The sequence below is a fragment of the Oncorhynchus clarkii genome, chromosome 9, assembly GCF_045791955.1.
Source record: "Oncorhynchus clarkii lewisi isolate Uvic-CL-2024 chromosome 9, UVic_Ocla_1.0, whole genome shotgun sequence".
Classification (NCBI taxonomy): domain Eukaryota; kingdom Metazoa; phylum Chordata; class Actinopteri; order Salmoniformes; family Salmonidae; genus Oncorhynchus; species Oncorhynchus clarkii.
The window spans coordinates 59,065,986-59,086,026 of record NC_092155.1 but is presented as its reverse complement, the minus strand read 5'-3'; the positions used below and the strand labels follow the sequence as shown (position 1 = coordinate 59,086,026).

Here is a 20,041-nt window from a genome sequence, read left to right as displayed (position 1 = left end):
ATGGATTACAGGCAACATTTGCACTGAGCTAAAGGGTAGAGCTGCCACTTTCAAGTAGCGGGACTCTAACCCGGAGGCTTATAAGAAATCCTGCTATGCCCTCCGACGAACCATTAAACAGGCAAAGAATCAATACAGGACTCAGATCGAATTGTACCACACCGGCTCCGATGCTTGTCGGATATGGCAGGGCTTGCAAACTATTACAGATTCCAAAGGGAAGCACAGCCGAGAGCTGCCCAGTGACACGAGCCTACCAGACGAACTAAATGAATTCTATGCTCGCTTCGAGGCAATTAACACTGAAACATGCATGAGAGCATCAGCTGTTCCAGACGACTGTGTGATCACGCTCTCCACAGCCGATGTGAGTAAGACCTTTAAACAGGTCAACATTCACAAGGCTGCTGGGCCAGATGGATTACCAGGATGTGTACTCCGAGCATGCGCTGACCAACTGGCAAATGTCTTCACTGGCATTTTCAACTTCCCCCTGTCTGAGTCTGTAATAGCAACATGTTTCAAGCAAACCTCCATAGTCCCTGTGTCCAAGAACACGAAGGTAACCTGCCTAAATGACTACAGACCCGTAGCACTCACATCTGTAGCCATGAAATGCGTTGAAAAACTGGTCATGGCTCACATCAACACCATTATCCCAGAAACCCTAGACCCACTCAATTTGCATACTGCACCAACAGATCCACAGATGACGCAATCTCTATTGCACTCCTCACTGCCCTTTCCCTCCTGGACAAAAGGAACACCTATAAGAATGCTATTCATTGACTACAGCTCAGCGTTCAACAACATAGTGCCCTCAAAGCGCATCACTAAGCTAAGGACCCTGGGACTAAACACCTCCCTCTGCAACTGGATCCTGGACTTCCTGATGGGCTGCCCCCAAGTGGTAAGGGTAGGTAACAACACATCCGCTACGATGATCCTCAACACGAGGGCCCCTCAAGGGTGCGTGCTCAGTCCCTTCCTGTACTCCATGTTCACTCATGACTGCATGGCCAGGCACGGCTCCAACACTATCATTTGCTGATGACACAACAGTGGTAGGCCTGATCATCGACAACGATGAGACAGCCTATAGGGAGGTCAGAGACCTGACTGTGAGGTGCAAGGACAACAACCTCTCACTCAACGTGATCAAGACAAAGGAGATGGTTGTGGACTACAGGAAAAGGAGGACTGAGCACGTCCCCATTCTCATCAACAGGGCTGTAGTGGAGTAGGTTGAGAGCTTCAAGTTCCTTGGCGTCCACATCACCAACAAACTAACATGGTCCAAGCACAGTTCATGCTTGGACCAAGTCGTGAAGAGGGAATGACAAAACCTATTCCCCGCCAGGAGGCTGAAAAGACTTGGTATGGGTCCTCAGATCCTCAAAGGTTTTACAGCTGCACCTTCGAGAGAATCCTGACGGGTTGCATCACTGCCTGGTATGGTAACTGTTCGGCCTTCGACCGCAAGGCACTACAGAGGTAGTGCGTACGGCCCAGTACATCACTGGGGCCAAGCTTCCTGCCATCCAGGACCTCTATACCAGGCGGTGTCAGAGGAAGGCCCTAAAAATTGTCAAAAACTCCAGCCACAGACTGTTCATTCTGTTACAGCAGGGGAAAATGGTACCGGAGCATCAAGTTTAGGTACAAGAGGCTTCTAAACAGCTTCTACCCCCAAGCCATAAAACTCCTGAACAGCTAATCAAATGGCTACCCAGACTATTTGCATTGCCCCCCCCCCCCCTCCTCCCCCCACGCTGCTGCTAGCCTCTGTTATTATCTATGCATAGTCACTTTAATAACTCTACCTACATGAACATAATTACCTCGACACCGGTGCCCCCGCACATTGACACATTGACTCTGTACCGGTACTGTTATGCACGTGAGTGAGGACCCAAAAGCAGTTTAACAAAAACAGAGTCCTTTAATGTCAAAACACAGGTAAGACATAGATCCTCTTCAAATGTATATAATGGCAAAATAAACAACCCGCAGAGAGGGCGACAAATAAATCATAAAGTCCTTCTGATATTCACAGAAGAGTTCCTCTTCTAGCAGCAGAGGAGAATAGCTGGGTTAGCGGCGACAGACTGCTGGTCTCTCTGGGTAGGCGCGGGTCGTAGAGGACAGAGGTACCTGATCACACGTAGCATCAGATGAACAGGCAGATTCCGACAGGACAGGACAAGGGTGAAGCAAACGAGACGATAGTTTGGTTCTGGCATGAGAAACTCAAACGAGAATCTGACAAAGACAGAAGCAGGAACAGAGAGAGAAATAGAGACCTAATCAGAGGGAAAAAGGGAACAGGTGGGAAAAGGGTGAACGAGGTAGTTAGAGAAGATGAGGAGCAGCTGGGTAAGGAGAGGAAGAGAAGGTAACCTAATACGACCAGCAGAGGGAGACGGAGTGAAAAGAAAGAACAGGAACAAGACATAATATGACAATACATGACAGTACCCTCCATCTCACCGAGCGCCTCCTGGCGCACTCGAGGAGGAAACCTGGTGGCAACGGAGGAAATCATCGATCAGCGAACGGTCCAGCACGTCCCGAGAGGGAACCCAACTCCTTTCCTCAGGACCGTACCCCTCCCAATCCACTAGGTACTGATGACCACGGCCCCGAGGACGCATGTCCAAAATCTTACGGACCCTGTAGATAGGTGCGCCCTCGACAAGGATGGGGGGGGGGGAAGACGAGCTGGGGCGCGAAGAACGGGCTTAACACAGGAGACATGGAAGACCGGGTGGACGCGACGAAGATATCGCGGAAGAAGAAGTCGCACTGCGACAGGATTAATGATCTGAGAAATACGGAACGGACCAATGAACCGCAGGGTCAACTTGCGAGAAGCTGTCTTAAGGGGAAGGTTCTGAGTGGAGAGCCAAACTCTCTGACCGCGACAATATCTAGGACTCTTAGTTCTACGCTTATTAGCGGCTCTCACAGTCTGCGCCCTATAACGGCAAAGTGCAGACCTGACCCTCTTCCAGGTGCGCTCGCAACGTTGGACAAAAGCCTGAGCGGAGGGGACACTGGACTCTGCGAACTGAGACGAGAACACCGGAGGCTGGTACCCGAGGCTACTCTGAAAAGGAGATAGCCCGGTCGCAGACGAAGGAAGCGAGTTGTGGGCGTATTCTGCCCAGGGGAGCTGTTCTGACCAAGACGCAGGGTTACGAAAAGAAAGACTGCGTAAGATGCGACCAATAGTCTGATTGGCCCGTTCTGCTTGACCGTTAGACTGGGGGTGAAAGCCGGAAGAGAGACTGACGGAAGCCCCAATCAAACGGCAAAACTCCCTCCAAAATTGAGACGTGAATTGCGGACCCCTGTCCGAAACGACTTCTGACGGAAGGCCATGAATTCTGAAAACATTCTCGATGATGATTTGTGCCGTCTCTTTAGCAGAAGGGAGCTTAGCGAGGGGAATAAAATGAACCGCCTTAGAGAACCTATCGACAACCGTAAGAATAACAGTCTTCCCCGCTGACAAAGGCAGTCCGGTGATAAAATCTAAGGCGATGTGAGACCACGGTCGAGAGGGAATGGGAAGCGGTCTGAGACGGCCGGCAGGAGGGGAGTTACCGGACTTAGTCTGCGTGCAGACCGAACAAGCAGCCACGAAACGACGCGTGTCATGCTCCCGAGTGGGCCACCAAAAACGCTGGCGAATGGAAGCAAGCGTACCCCGAACGCCGGGGTGGCCGGCTAACTTGGCAGAGTGAGCCCACTGAAGAACGGCCAGACGAGTAGGAACGGGAACGAAAAGAAGGTTCCTAGGACAAGCGCGCGGCGACGGAGTGTGAGTGAGTGCTTGCTTTACCTGCCTCTCAATTCCCCAGACAGTCAACCCGACAACACGCCCCTCAGGGAGAATCCCCTCGGGGTCAGTGGACGCTACTGAAGAACTGAAGAGACGAGATAAAGCATCAGGCTTGGTGTTCTTAGAGCCCGGACGATAAGAAATTACGAACTCGAAACGAGCGAAAAACAGCGCCCAACGAGCCTGACGTGCATTAAGTCGTTTGGCAGAACGGATGTACTCAAGGTTCCTATGGTCAGTCCAAACGACAAAAGGAACGGTCCTCCAACCACTGTCGCCATTCGCCTAGGGCTAAGCGGATGGCGAGCAGTTCGCGGTTACCCACATCATAGTTACGTTCCGACGGCGACAGGCGATGAGAAAAATACGCGCAAGGGTGGACCTTGTCGTCAGAGAGGGAGCGCTGAGAAAGAATGGCTCCCACGCCCACCTCTGACGCGTCAACCTCGACAACGAACTGTCACACCGGTCCTGGAGTAAGTGTTGGGCTGGAGAGAAAACACAATATCACACTGGGTGAGGAACGAGCGGCATTCAGTGGGCTCCCCAGAGTAACACGGCGGGTTATTGATTCTGGGCTCCGGAGATTCGAAAGCCCTGGAAGTGGCCGGTGGATCGAGGCGGAGATGGTGAATCTGTTCTGTGAGGTTGGAGACTTGGGCGGCCAGGGTCTCAACGGCATGTCGAGCAGCAGACAATTCCTGCTCGTGTCTGCCTAGCATCGCTCCCTGGATCTCGACGGCTAAGTGGAGAGGATCCGAAGTCGCTGGGTCCATTCTTGGTCAGATTCTTCTGTTATGCACGTGAGTGAGGACCCAAAAGCGGTTTAACAAAAACAGAGTCCTTTAATGTCAAAACACAGGTAAGACATAGATCCTCTTCAAATGTATATAATGGCAAAATAAACAACCCGCAGAGAGGGCGACAAATAAATCATAAAGTCCTTCTGATATTCACAGAAGAGTTCCCCTTCTAGCAGCAGAGGAGAATAGCTGGGTTAGCGGCGACAGACTGCTGGTCTCTCTGGGTAGGCGCGGGTCGTAGAGGACAGAGGTACCTGATCACACGTAGCATCAGATGAACAGGCAGATTCCGACAGGACAGGACAAGGGTGAAGCAAACGAGACGATAGTTTGGTTCTGGCATGAGAAACTCAAACGAGAATCTGACAAAGACAGAAGCAGGAACAGAGAGAGAAATAGAGACCTAATCAGAGGGAAAAAGGGAACAGGTGGGAAAAGGGTGAACGAGGTAGTTAGAGAAGATGAGGAGCAGCTGGGTAAGGAGAGGAAGAGAAGGTAACCTAATACGACCAGCAGAGGGTGTGAGAGAGAGAGTGAGGAAAAGAACAGGAACAAGACATAATATGACAATACATGACAGGTACCCCCTGTATATAGCCCCGTTTTGTTATTTGCTGTTGCTCTTTAATTATTTGTTATTCTTGTCTCTTACTTTTTTTGTGGTATTTTCTTAAAACTGCATAGTTGGTTAAGGGCTTGGAAGTAAGCATTTCACTGTAAAGTCTATACCTGTTGTATTCGGTGCATTTGACAATTTTTTGAAATTGTATTTTATTTCATTGGAGAGGATGGGAGTGGTGGTAGTGAGGAGAGAGGGGCTAGATATTCAGGTCCCACTGGTCCGCAGGGAAGACAAGTTCTTGATCCGGGCAAAGGCCTCGATCTTTAGCAAAAAGGGAGTGGGATGCTAGTAGTAAGGGGAGGCAATCCCTTACAAAAAAATGTGCAGTCAGCGTGCAGTATAACTGCAGTACGCTGTAGTATAACTGTAGTTAAAATGCAGTATAACTGCAGTATGCTAATAATACTGCGTCCAAAAGAACACCGTTATTTTTACTGCAGTAACTTTGAAGTGTAACTGCTGTTACAGTGCAGTATAACTGCAGTACATTGCAGTTATTCAGTAATCACAAAACAGCAATATTTTTTTGTAAGGGATTTTATCCCGTGCATCGATCATTAAAGGAAGAGGTGGGGAGTATGGGATGTAGGAGAGAGAAAGTTCTGTGGAGTAGACGATGGTCTGGGCAGACAGGTTTGAATGCCATGCTGTGGATGATTGGGAGACATGAAACAGGTCTGTGTGGTGAGTGTTTAGTGGAGGAAACGGTTGAGCATGTGTTGATATTTTGTGAACTGCATTATGTAGATAGGGAGAGATTGTGTGAAAGGGTTAGAGAGGCTCGACGGGGTTAAGATTTGGGTGTTTAGGGCTCTATTTCACTTTCTTAGAGGAACAGGACTATCGTAGATAATTTAATGTAGGTAGGCTGTGACTGGCCTCACACTCCAGTACAGTAGGTGGCGGGGAACGCACCTTAAAAGTTGGATGCGATCCGTCAAACCAATCCCAAAGCAGAAGGCCGGTTTGCCAGACATACTCTGACTGGACATGCCCAGTTGTGTGGGTAGCTAACGTTAGCCTGCAAGTGTGAGTCAAACGGCGCCATAAACTCACTGGGATGCATTGTTGCTAGCTAGCGGTAGCTAGCTTTTTCTGATTTCCTGTCGCTGGTGTGTAGGGGACTTCGGTTGCCATAAAATAGCTTACGTTACAACCATGGAAATCGACACACTTTTGGAGGGTTTTACGGGTAAGTCAACTCGCGTTTGCTGATTTTCCGTATATGTACACGATTAACCAGCTACATTTGAATTTACAAGCGTAACGTTAAGTAGCTGCATATATTATACTCGTTGGACGGCTAACTTGGCTAGCTAGCTTGTGGCTATCAGTCGAAATTGTTAGCTAGCTAACTCGCGCTAGGCCTATTTTATTTAGATAACGTTACTGTACTTGTATAATTCAAAACGTATGTGAATAGGTGTATTGTGTTGAAGCTATTTTACCCACATTGTAGTTACATAGTTATCCGGTCGCTGTAACCTAGTTTGTTGGCCATGGATGGTTAATTAGTTTTCTAGCTAGGTACTGTTAGATCGCTAACGCTGTGGTTGCCGTGCAGTTAATTGAAATTGAAATTGAAATAGTTTCCTATTTTCATGCATCTACGTTCAGACTTCGAGAAGAAAGGGAAGAAAGATGCCTGCCCTGCCCTGGATCAATTTCTGTGTCATGTCGCCAAAACGGGAGAAACGATGTGAGTGTCTGATAAATGATCCCAACGGTGCCAGCCACTTTTCTAAGGAGAAGACAATGTGTCAATACAGGATATAAATAAAACGACTGGTAAATTACAACTCGTGGATAGTCATATTCCAGAAATCACGATATGCTACCAAATCCAAAGTTGTTTGTGGAGACATGATTGTGTGGTCCCAAGACTGGTAGTTATCACAGCATCAAGGCTGCATCTCTGTTGGATAGGTTACAAGGTGTCTGATCTAGAGAGGATAACTTTTTGGTCTCATCTTTTCCAGGATTTCATGGTCACAGTTCAAAAGTTATTTCCTGTTTAAACTTGAGAAGGTAATGGATGACTTCAGAGCCTCGACACCAGACCAGCGAGGGCCAGCCAATCCTAATGTGGAGTACATTCCGTTTGAAGAGATGAAGGAGAGGATTCTCAAAATCGTAGAAGGATACAACGGGTGAGTATCCTCTACTAAACTGTGCTGAAACGTCTAATAAAATGACCCTTTTTCTTGTTTTACCAGTAGGTCTTTGTGTAGCCCTAGTATACAGCCACGGTGAGGAAAGTATACCTTCTTGACAAATCCATATTTTTCCAGGATTCCGTTCACCATCCAGCGTCTGTGTGAGTTACTGACTGAGCCAAAGAGAAACTACACAGGAACAGACAAGTTCCTCAGGGGAGTGGAGAAGGTAAGTATCGTCACTTCTACTGACATCATTACTTGTAATGGGTGTTTGAATGAGGGTATTAAGCCTAGTAAGAATACCTATGTCACATATACATGTCCTTGTGTTGAGTAATGTATTCTTGCATGGCCCAGTTTAATTTTTTATAAACAAGTTAGAATTGCTTGTATTAATATAAACGCTTGGGGATTGATGGTGTTTATGTTTTGCAGAATGTGATGGTGGTCAGCTGTGTGTGTCCTACGTCAGAGTAAGTATTCTGTCATGTTTCTCTACCTACCCCTTTAGCTTAAACCTAATTTATTTTTATTTTTATATATAGCAAAATATACTTAAAAGGTGCTAATGTACACAGGATCTATCTTCTAATTACAGAAAATATCGGTGGCTAATAGTGGAATGATAGTGTTTCAAAGTATTACAGTGTTGCATTTTGATTCACTGTGATATTCACTTGTTGATTTCTTCCGCCAGTGCGGCATCTTTTGTCAAACTGGGAAAGCCTTTCTGACGTTGGCTGTGTTATCTAGTGGAAATGGCTAATTTCCTGGTTGCTAAAATTCTACACTGTTCGCTCAATTTCCACTTATGTGAGAAAACAAGCACTCAATATTGTAGGTAATCATTGTACCATCTAAATCGCTGTGAAACGTATTTTCAGCAACAACAAAAATCATATTTACAGCTGTTTGAAGCTGGTGGACCAAAAAACGAAAGTAACTTTTTTTGTTTTGGTTCACCCTCTTCAAACAGCTGAAAATAAGATTTTTGTTGTTATTGATTTAGATGGTACAATGATTCCCTACATTATTGTGCTTGTTTTCTCACAGAAATTGAGCGAATGTAACAATACTGCTTTCGTCCCTCTCCTCGACCCTACCTTGGCTCGAACCAGGGACCCCCTGCACACATCGACAAGTCACCCTTGAAGCAACGTTACCCATTGCTCCACAAAAGCCCAGGCCCTTGCAGAGCAAGGGAAACAATTACATCAAGGTCTCAGAGCGAGTGACGTCACTGATTGAAACGCTATTAGCGCGCACCCCGCTAACTAGCTAGCCATTTCACACGTTTACAAGAACAGTGTAGAATTTTAGCAACCATGAAATTAGTTTCCACTAGATAACACAGCCACAAGGTCAGAACAGCTATCCTAGTTTGACAACAGATGCCGCACCGGCAGGCAGAATCAATAGACGAATATCACAGCCAATCACAACACTGTGGGTAAGCGATACTGTGAAACACTATCCTTCCACCATTAGTGCCTGATATATTATGGAAATGTACTGAAATTACAATGCAAAAAAAAAAAAGCTATGTATAGCATTTTAAAGCTAACAATCATTTAGATTTGTTGACTTGCTGTGCCTCTTTTTAAAGGAAAAATGGGGCAACCAGTGTAAATAGAATGAATGGAGTGATGTTCCCTGGCAATACCGCTATTTATTCAGAAAGGTGAGATATACCTAATTGTCAATGGTTAACTTTCAGTTATGCTATTAAAAAACATAAAGGGATAAGGAACCCAAATTAAACCCAACCTTTCTTTCCAGGGATCCCTGAACATAGGGAGAGAAGGTTTACTAATTTACTCATACCAAATATGATTGTTAGACAGTGGGTGGCACTGTAGTGTTGCTTGAATTAATCTCCTTGTTATTAATTAAATTAAATTGCAACATAGATTCATTTGCAACAACATTTGATTGTATGAAAGTATTAGATTATGCAGAGATTATTTCCTCTCCTTACGGTAGGAATGTAAATGGACCAGACACCCCAAGGCCACTGAACAGACCAAAGCTATCACTATCCACCTCTCTGGCTACAAACGGTCTCCCTGACAGCACAGACGATAAGGAGCCACTCACAGAACAAGAGGAGGAGCATGTTGTCAGGTAAATAGCATTGTGTGAAAAGCCAGGTTACTGTCAGCAGAAATATAATGTACTGATACCACATGTAAATGTTTTATAAGAAATATATATATAATTAGAGCAACTGGTTCTGATGTTTTGACCCTTCCTTTAGTGATTCCTCGGTATCGGAAAGTGATGCCACACAGAGCAGTCCGATGAAGACCAAGCATCCGGAAGAGGATGCAACGGAGGCAGAGAGCCACGAAGTCAAGAGGCTGAAGTTTGACAAAGACATGGATGAAGAGGAGGAAGAGGTAGACAAGGAGATGTCATGTCCTGCACCTGCCCAAAGTTCATCAGACATGCCAGAATCGTCAACAGATGTTGTTGAGGAAGAAAAAGATAAGTCTGCTGATATGCTCACCACAGACGATCATGGTATGTATTTTGTACAATGGGGAATTTTCAAATCACATTACGTGATTTGTGAAAGGGAAAATGACATGAATCTAAAAATAACATTGCTAAAAATGGATTGATTTATGGAAGGATGTAATGGTATTATTGTTCTTGCCTTCTGTCCCCCAGAGCCCTCCAGTACTCAGACAGAAGATCCCTTTGATGACGAGGAAGAGACATCAGAGAGGGAGGCTGAGTATGGCCCCACCCACAGACTAAAGAGTGACAACACCATGGACCAGTCAGAGGAGCAGCTTGCTCAGTCAGGGAATGATCTGAGTTTAGAGGAACAGGAGGAAGGCGATTGCAGTGACCCAGTAAGTAGCAGCAGTAGCAGCAATGGGGAGGGAGCACCCAGTGAAGAGCCTATCCCCTCTGCCTCTCCCAGCAGTACAGCTGAGTCGTTGGCAGAGGGCGCTGCTGCAGAAAACTGTTCGGAAAGCTCAGAGACTGCAGACGAGCCCATGGAACAGGACTAACCTGAGGCCAACGGCCGCCCCCCCCCCCCCCCCCCCAACATTACTTTACACTGTATATTGACACTGTACCAAACCCAGGAGATCTCTGTACCACTATGGACCTGTATCTCCCAGCACAGGGAGGCTTTTTGTGTGAGGCCTCAGAGGATTTTCACCCTCAGGTCTCTTCACGCCTTGTAAGACCCACCCACCTCCTGACGGCCACGCATCAGTCCGTTTTTAAAAACTGGAACTTATCATTTAAAGTTCCCCTCCAGCTAGATTTTTTTAAAGCCTGTGGCATTCAAAAAAACGACTCAGCTGTACTTTTTTATCACCTTGATAGTTTTTATTTCTCTCATGGATCACTGTCATTTTAATATTTACTGCTATTTTAGACACCAGTTTTAAAGCTGCTTGGTTAATATTGTCATAAGGAATGAATCAGCCACTTCTGTGTGTTTGTTGTGATCTCAATCTGTGGTGAAAGTATCATGTTGGCCGGCCCAGTTAAGGTCTCCTCTGGATCTGTGGGATGCCTTGGGTTTTCCCTTGGTAAAGCTACCGTTCACATCTGTTTAAATTTCTAGTGTAGTTGTCCATACTTTGGAATGTAAAGTATGAAGGATTGTCCATGACACACATCTGTTCCATAAAACCACTGGAAGCCCTTGCCCTGCAAGTTTGGTAATCTTGCAAAGTAAACATACCGAAACCATGGATTGCAACCAATCCTCATGTACTATTGCACTCTGATTGAACAAAACAGTGCTTTCAGAAAGTATTCATACCCCTCGACTTATATCCCCCAATAAGGGGAATAACACAGCTTGAATTCAAAATAGCTTAAATGTTAACACACAATAACCCAGAATGAAAACACATTTTTAGAAGTCTTTGCAAATTGATTGAAAATGAAATAAATATCTAACTTGAAGGTATACACACCCCTTTGTTATGTCACACCAAACTGAGCTCAGGAGCAGCCAACTTCCTTTGATCATCCTTGAGCTGTCACTACAACTTGATTGGAGTCCACCTGTGGCTGATTAATTTGTTTGGACATGATTTAGAAAAACACCTGTCTATATAAGGTTCCACAGTTGACAGTTCATGTCAAAGCAGAAACTATTACCATGAAGTCCAAGGAACTGTCCGTAGAGTGCCGAGACACGATTGTGATGAGGCATATATCTGGGGGAAGGGTATAAAACAATTTTAGAGTTTTTGCGAGCACAGTGGTCTCTATCATTGGGACATTGAAAAAATCTAGAATTACCCAGCCGTCCGACCAAGGCAAGAAAGACCTTTGGTAAGGGAGGTGAGTGACTAAACCCAAGGACTACTCTGACAGAACAAGAGTTCCTTGGTTGAGATGGGAGAACCTGCCAGATTTGATTTTTTTTATTACCTTTATTTAACTAGGCAAGTCAGTTATGAACAAATTCTTATTTTCAATGACGGCCTAGGAACAGTGGGTTAACTGCCTGTTCAGGGGCAGAACAACAGATTTATACTTTGTCAGCTCAGGGATTAGAACTTGCAACCTTCCGGTTACTAGTCCAACACTCTAACCACTAAGCTATCCTGCTGTTCTCAGAAGCCAGAAGTCTTTGCGCACTTCACCAATCTGAGCTTTATGGGAGAGTGGCCAGACGGAAGCCGCTCCTAACAAAAAGGGACATGATGGAAGGCCTGGAGTTTGCAAAAAGGCATATGAAAGATGGAGCATAAGGCAAAAGATTCTGTTGTCTGATGAGAAACAAATTGGTCTGAATGCAAAGCGCTGTCTAGAGAGAAACAGGCACAGCTAATCACCCATCTAACACCATCCCTACTGTATAGCGGTGGTAGCAGCATCTTGCTATAGGGATGCTTTTCAGTGGCAGGGATTGAGAGACTGGTAAGGATACCGCGAACAATGAATGGTGTCAAATCCCTGATGACAACCTGCTTCAGAGTGCAAATGACCTTGGACTGGGGTGAAGATTTACATTCCAACAGGAGAATGACCCCAAGCATATAGCCAAAGCAATGCTGGAATGACTTCAGCACAAGAGTTTGAAAGTCCTTGAGTGGCTCAACCAAAGCCCATTGAAAATCTATGGAAAGACTTGAAGATTGCTGTTCACCGCCACTTCCCATTTAACTTAACAGAGCTTGAGAAAATCTGCAAGGAAGAATGGGAGGAAATCCCCAAATCCAGATGTGCAAAGCTGATGCAGACGTACCCAAGACGACACAAAGCTGTAATCGCCACCAAAGGTGTTTTTGACTCGGGTGTGAATACTTATGTAAATTATATGTATTTATGATTCAATACATTTGCAAAAATAAATGTTTTCACTTTGACATTATGGGCTATTTTGTGTAGGAAAATTGAATTTGGGCTTTAACCCAACAAAATGTGGAATAGGTTGAGGGGAATGAATACTTTCTGACAGCACTGTATAGCTGTGAACAAATTGCTCTAAACATTCCAGGAGCACTCTATCTCACCGTTCTCTACCTTCTCACCTGTTGCTAAGTCTTCCAAAACATCAGACAATAATATTGCCAATTTCCTGATTTCTGTTGTCTGACAGTATTGAGTGAATGGTTTTGTTTGTTGACCACAGTTACTGTCAGTTTTTGTGTCCGATTTACTCAAATGGTAAGAAAACATGGTTTACTTTAGTTCTCACAATCTTTTAAATTCAATAAAATTACATTTGTCAAATTGAAATGTCAATATCAGCACTAAATGTCATTGATCACAATAATTTTGTTTGATTTTATTTTGAGAGTTTACTGGCTGCCATATCTTTACCAGTTTCTGCAACTGTCTTTTTTTATATATTAGGATAAACATTTCTGTAAAGTAGATTTTGTAGATTGTAATATGTGTTCACTGCCTTTGTGAAACCGATTGACATCTCTGTAAATTGAATGATTGGCTTTCAGCACAGTATTCATATGAAGCAATAAATGCTAACATTTTAAGTGTGGGGTTTGCTTAATTTGTATCAGTACGTTTTTCAAGTAAATTTTGCTAACTGAATACATCCTTTGAATATATTATGTCCTTATCTACATTTTCAGAGAAAGTTATGAGAGTATCTCCAGATGGCCTTGACACTCAGGCTAATGATACTTATCTGTGTCCCTATGAAACACCTAGTCAGCAGATTACATGAGCCAAGATGTGCTAGACGGGGGTGTTCAGTCAACACACTGGGAATATCTCAATTGCATATTCCTCGCGTCCTCAAAATCCAATGGCGGAGATCAGAGGGGAGGGACCTCTGGCTTTCTGATCCAATTGGTTTTGAGAAGGAGCCGAAGAGAGAGGACACAAGGAGAATGCAATTGAGATCTTCACACTGTTCAACTATAGGAAACAAGGACAGTCAGTCCCACAAGTGTGTTTTTCCAACCTCTGCAACCTGTCTCTTTAGTGTATATAAATTTGATAAATTTTTCTCATATCGATATCAGGATTTTCACATCTTCCATACAAAAATATAACAAGGGGTATTTGGAGACACAGTCAACTGGTAAAATGTTAGGCCTACTACTGAGCCATGGAATACAATAATAAATGTTTATCATAAAGTTGATGTAATTATGACATAATTATGCTGCAACGGAGACAATGTACATTCTGTCACACAGGTTATCAAGGAAGGTCCTAAGAAATAGCATCACCTTAAAGAGGGATTACCAAATGCCTGGCCTTTATGAGTCATCAGATTTGCAAACAGAAAGGAGGATCCCATTTAAGGGACATTGTGTAACTAACCTTTGGCAAGACATGGACTTCATATTTCACCATGGGAATATACTGGGTCCTGCCTGTATATGGCTCAATGTAATTCTCTGTAGAGATGACATAGGATAGTTTCCTGGACCCTGATTAAACCTAGTCCTGGATGAAAAAAATTCATTTTCAATTGATAGTTGTTGGGGAATAATCAGAATTGGTTGGTAACATAGGTAAGATGTTTTATATTCATCATATGTTTGTTTGTAAGTTACTTCTCATCAGAATGTTATTTTTGTATAATACTGTGGCAGGGTTGCAGTATCTGTTCTATGTCAAGACTAAGTTGCTTGGGCCGGAGAGAGGGGAGAGGTCAAGCGTGTATCTCTTGGCTCCACAATGTCTGTGTGCCAGTCAGTGTGTCTCTGTGATCTTGTCAAGATAGGATGGATTTGATATATGCCTGTTGATATGGAGGATTGGTTTATGGTTCTGAGTTTGAGAAAAGAACATAGTTTAGGAGACAAAGCTGAACGATAAATTATGCCTATGCTGTCTGGATATGTGTGTCTTTGCTATAAAGGATCTCAGTAACAATGTGTGAGGGACTCTCAGAGAATTAATTGATAGACACTGAATTGATCTGAGAGTCACAAGGTTGTGATAGAGCTCACATAATTAAAGATGGACTTTGTGATAACTAACTGTGACTTGTGTGTGGTTTGCTCTCATGATCTGGTAAATAGAGGAAATTTCCACGACATAGTTTCCATTGAAAGTGCATTTTAGTCCAGGACTAAACTGGGTCTGGGTCTGAGAAACTGGCCTTGTACCTTTTCCACAATGACTTGTATGCTGATTTCAATTTCCTCATGTCACACTATTACCATGATCAAAGAAAAATGTCAAGTCAAGGGCTCTTCCTTTTATCAGTCCTTGCCCAGTCTCTACCATCAGTGGAGAATTGTCAGACAAGGGGTAATATAGTAAGTAACTCACTGTTTCTGTCCGCAGTGTTTTTGTTTATGTGTGGTACCTTTATGGAAATATATATATTTTTTCAGTAATAGTACAGACACAGTGGACTGATTAAAAAGTTGCAGTTGTGATGGAAATTAATAGTTGGAAGAGCAAAATCATATGTGGAACTTTCAACCATGAGAGACAACTTCTTCAACTAAGGAGTCCAATCAAACATGAGCGACAACACCTTCAACTAAAGAGTCTCATCACAGTATTTGAGAACTATTTCTGTGATACCATATCACCTCCACCCTACCTGACACCCTAGACCCACTCCAATTTGCTTACCGCCCCAATAGGTCCACAGACGACGCAATCGCAACCACACTGCCCTAACCCATCTGGACAAGAGGAATTTAACACCATAGTACCCTCCAAACTCATCATCAAGCTTGAGACCCTGGGTCTCGACCCCACCCTGTGCAACTGGATACTGAATTTCCTGATGGGCCGCCCCCAGGTGGTGAGGGTAGGTAACATCTCCACCCCGCTGATCCTCAACACTGGGGCCACACAAACAAGGGTGCGTTCTGAGCCCTCTCCTGTACTCCCTGTTCACCCACGACTGCGTGGCCATGCACGCCTCCAACTCAATCATCAAGTTTGCAGACAACACTACAGTGGTAGGCTTGATTACCAGAGGTGAGGGAAGATAACCTCACACTCAACGTCAACAAAACAAAGGAGATGATCGTGGACTTCAGCAGCGCCTCTTCAACCTCAGGAGGTTGAAGAAATTCGGCTTGTCACCAAAAGCACTCGCAAACTTTTACAGATGCACAATCGAGAGCATCCTGTCGGGCTGTATCACCGCCTGGTACGGCAACTGCTCCACCCACATACCGTAAGGCTCTCCAGAGGGCAGTGAGGTCTGCACAACGCCTCACCAGGGGCAAACTACCTGCCCTCCAGGACACCTACACCACCCAATGTCACAGGAAGGACTTAAAGATCATCAAGGACAACAACCACCCGAGCCACTGCCTGTTCACCCCGCTATCATCCAGAAGGCGAGGTCAGTACAGGTGTATCAAAGCAGGGACCGAAAGACTGAAAAACAGCTTCTATCTCAAGGCCATCAGACTGTTAAACAGCCACCACTAACATAGAGTGGCTACAGCCAACATACTGACTCAACTCCAGTCACTTTAATAATGAAAAAAATTGATGTAAAAATGTATCACTAGCCACTTTAAACAATGCCACTTAATATAATGTTTACATACCCTACATTACTCATCTCATATGTATATACTGTACCCTATACCATCTACTGCATCTTGCCATCTTTATGTAATACATGTATCACTAGCCACTTTAAACAACGCCACTTTTATGTTTACATACCCTACATTATCTCATATGTATATACTGTACTCAATACCAGCTACTGCATCTTGCCTATGCCGTTCTGTACCATCACTCATTCATATATTTTTATGTACATATTCTTCATCCCTTTACACTTGTGTGCATAAGGTAGTTGTGGAATTGTTAGGTTAGATTAGCACAAGCATTTCGCTACACTCGCATTAACATCTGCTAACCATGTGTATGTGACAAATAAAATTTGATTTGATGGGTCAGCGACTGAGTGAGGAGAGTGATTCAGACCAGGAAATTGATGTTGCAGAGCTGCAGGACTGGTATAAGAAGTTTGTGGTGGAGTTCCCAAGTGGAACACTCTTCATGCACGAGTTCAAGAGCTTCTTCGGTGTTACTAACAACAAGAATGCTACCGATTATATTGAGAATATGTTTCGCGCATTTGACAAGAACGGAGTGAGTAGCCTACAGATTACAGTCATCTGATGGGGGCCTTTGAGGGCCACAGTGTCCACATGTCCTTCAAGTGATAACTGTTGAACATCACTTTCTCTTCATTTCTGTATTTCTTGATGAGTATCATAAAATTATTTTATAATTTCTTTCCTTTGCAGGACAATACAATTGATTTTCTACAGTATGTTGCAGCCTTGAACCTGGTCTTGAGGAGCAAGTTGGAACATAAACTGAAATGGACTTTCAAAATGTACGACAAAGATGGAAGTGGCTGCATTGACAAGACAGAGCTGCTGGAGATTGTAGAGGTAACAGACGTTCAAAGATTAGTGTAAAATACAGTTATAATATCCCATACATATATGATGGTGAGGACGCTTACTTTACCCTCTTACTGTTCTCTGACAGCTTGATCTGTGGTTTTAATAATGTAATGATTTAGCAGGTTCTCACTGTGATTCCATATCCTTATGACTGTGTGCAACATATTATTGTGTGTAACAGTCTAAAGTATTTGGAAAATTGGACCATTGGACAATGGGTGTTAGTAATGTTTTTCCCTCATTGTAAACAGTGTTTGGTTTCAGTAGTTAGTGAGTCATGCTAACTGTGTCTTCCCTCAGGGGAGTTGTCTTTGGATGAGTTCATCGACGGGGCCAGGAAGGACAAGTGGGTGATGAAGATGCTGCAGATGGACGTCAACCCTGGGGACTGGATCAGTGTACGGCGACGCAAGAGCTCTGGAGCTGAACCTCTGTAATAAGTTTATAGACTTCTTTCAATCAAAATTTGAATCCATCTACCAGCAGCTTCAGCTATCCTGTGCCCTGCCCCTGTGCCCAGGTGGTGGCTGACACTACCACCATACCCATGGGGACTATGGACTCTTGTGCAGAGGGGGCAACCGTTGCTGTATTACCCTCTCTCCCCATAACCTGCACACCACACACCATCACTTGTTGCTTCTTTCATAACTTTCTTTGTTTTCTCTTTTGAAATCCCTAATGTGTACATATCTGCGTGTTTCTGTTCCCACTGATGGTTGTGTGTGTTCTACTGCCCATGATTTCATTTTGTATGTGCAGTGTAAAGTAAAAGTGACCAGTTTTCTCCATCTCTATATGGTTGATAGACAACATGCAGTGGCAGATCGTAAAGTTTATTTTGCAATTATGTTTTGCTTGGGAAAAATATCAATGGTTAGAGCTGACAATGATATAGTATTCCGGTAGCAGACTTGGTTGTTACATACAGTATCTGGCACAATTTTTGCATTTGTAGAACAACTCATTTTGCGTATGTTGAACAGTAAATGTGTATGAAGATCTATAATAAACACACCAATGTTGACCTATTTTATGGAATGTAAGTCTATTATATAACCCTGAATAAATGCACTATCAATTTCAGAGTATATGAGGGTAGCTCGTACATCACAATAGCATAAATAACCTGACAATATGGAAACCATACTGCCCATCTTTGACAGTATTCACTTCATCACATTCCAGAATGGATGGTGGAGGTAGGTACTGGAGCAGGAGCAGAATCAACCTTCAGCTCCTCCTAACTCTAGGTACTTGTAGATATTAAATGATTGGATATGTTTAAGCAGCTTCACCTTGGGTAATGGCGGTAGGCGGCAGAAAATTGCGGCTGGTAGAGCTTTATGAGTCGACGAGACATGGCGGCAAATTCAAGATACAAGAACCATTTGCTACTACAGCTGATGAAGGAGTGGAATGTGCGCGGAGGTTTGTGGAAATGGACATCAAGGAAGAAGGAAAGGAGCTAAGTGTAGAGGGAAGCAGTGTGGTGAGGAAGATTTAAGTCAAGTACAAAGAGAAAAAATTTAACCTGACAAGAGTGAGGATGAATTACCTGTGGTGCCTGTGGTGCAATTTGAGACTTTTTTGAGAGAACGGATCCTTTCCTTCTTGTGGATCCATATGCGATGTCAGGTTGGGTGGAGAAGAGGTTGGGGACTGTTGAATCGGTGAAAGTAACTCGAAGTGGACTCGTGATGATATTTGTGTGTCTTCCGCCAAGAGGGAGCGGGCACTCTGCACCACGCACCTTGGGACAAGACCTGTGACTTTCTTTGCTCCCTGGATCAGGGTGCCATTGAAAGTAGTGATAACTGGTGTGGTGTGAATGTTGAGAAGGATCAACTGAAATGGAAGATTCCCGGTGTTTGTGACGTACAGCGTTTGGTGCGACGTAGACCCGGTGGAGAGCGTGATGAAACAGAGAAAACACTGTCTTTACCCAACAAAGTCACTTAGGATGTTTACAGTATTTTAGGTGTCAAACTTATGGTCATGTTGCAGCAGTGTGTAAGAGGGAGATTCCTAGACATGAGAAGTGTGCAGGAGGGCATGAGACAAAGGAATGTGTGGTATGGGTGGGAAAAGCTGTGTGTGTTAACTGTAGGGGTACCCATGTTGTTGGAGATCAGAAGTGTCCGTGAGAGAAAGGCAGGTCGAGGTTGTCAGGGTCAGAGTAGTACAGAAGGTGTCGTATGATGAGGCAGTTAAGAGAGTAGTAGAGGAAGATGGGTCCAGGGTGAGGGATCCTAAGACGATCCCTGTGAGTAGCCCGAGGCCAATAGAGAGTGATAGGAATAACATGTTCTTCAGTAAGGTTAGCTTCTTAGCATTATTAGCCATGGTTATCAACTGTACTGCAGAAATTGAAAGTAAATCACATAAAATATATGTTGTGGTGGCAGCTGCAGAGAAGTACTTGGGTGTACAAAATGTTACTGCAAAAGAGTTACAGCACGGTGTGTTGAACAATGCCCTCTCAGGCAGACGGCCGGGCATAGGATCAGATAGAGCCAAAGTAGTGGAATAGTGGTGAGATTTTAATGGGTGTAGGGTTAGTTGGTAGGGCAATTTTTTTATATTTTTTATTCGTTCTTATTTCCCTCCTCTTTGTGTGTCACAGTGTAATTAATTCACAAGCCAGAACAGTAGGCTGACACAACAGGGGGCAGCATGCACCTTTAACGTTAATATTTGCCAACCACGATAATACCATCGAAGAAGAACAAGAAAAC

At 44.1% G+C, this 20,041-nt stretch overlaps 1 protein-coding gene and 1 pseudogene across 2 annotated transcripts; both read left to right on the top strand.

Annotated features, from left to right (window-relative positions):
* The first annotated feature begins 6,233 nt into the window (after positions 1-6,233).
* LOC139416632 (serine/threonine-protein phosphatase 4 regulatory subunit 2-A-like) lies at positions 6,234-12,758 on the top strand. Of its 2 annotated transcripts, none has more exons than XM_071165544.1 (9): positions 6,234-6,464; positions 6,890-6,971; positions 7,252-7,422; positions 7,564-7,657; positions 7,867-7,904; positions 9,038-9,112; positions 9,415-9,555; positions 9,689-9,954; positions 10,105-12,758. In XM_071165544.1, the coding sequence occupies exons 1-9, from the start codon at positions 6,431-6,433 to the stop codon at positions 10,452-10,454; spliced, it is 1,251 nt and encodes a 416-aa protein (XP_071021645.1). In that variant the 5' UTR covers positions 6,234-6,430; the 3' UTR covers positions 10,455-12,758. The 2 variants fall into 2 exon arrangements, with proteins under 2 accessions (XP_071021645.1, XP_071021646.1); XM_071165545.1 differs by having other exon boundaries at positions 6,246-6,464; positions 6,862-6,971.
* A 4,018-nt stretch (positions 12,759-16,776) lies between these two features.
* LOC139417577 (guanylyl cyclase-activating protein 2-like) lies at positions 16,777-17,740 on the top strand (annotated as a pseudogene).
* The last annotated feature ends 2,301 nt before the right edge of the window (positions 17,741-20,041 follow it).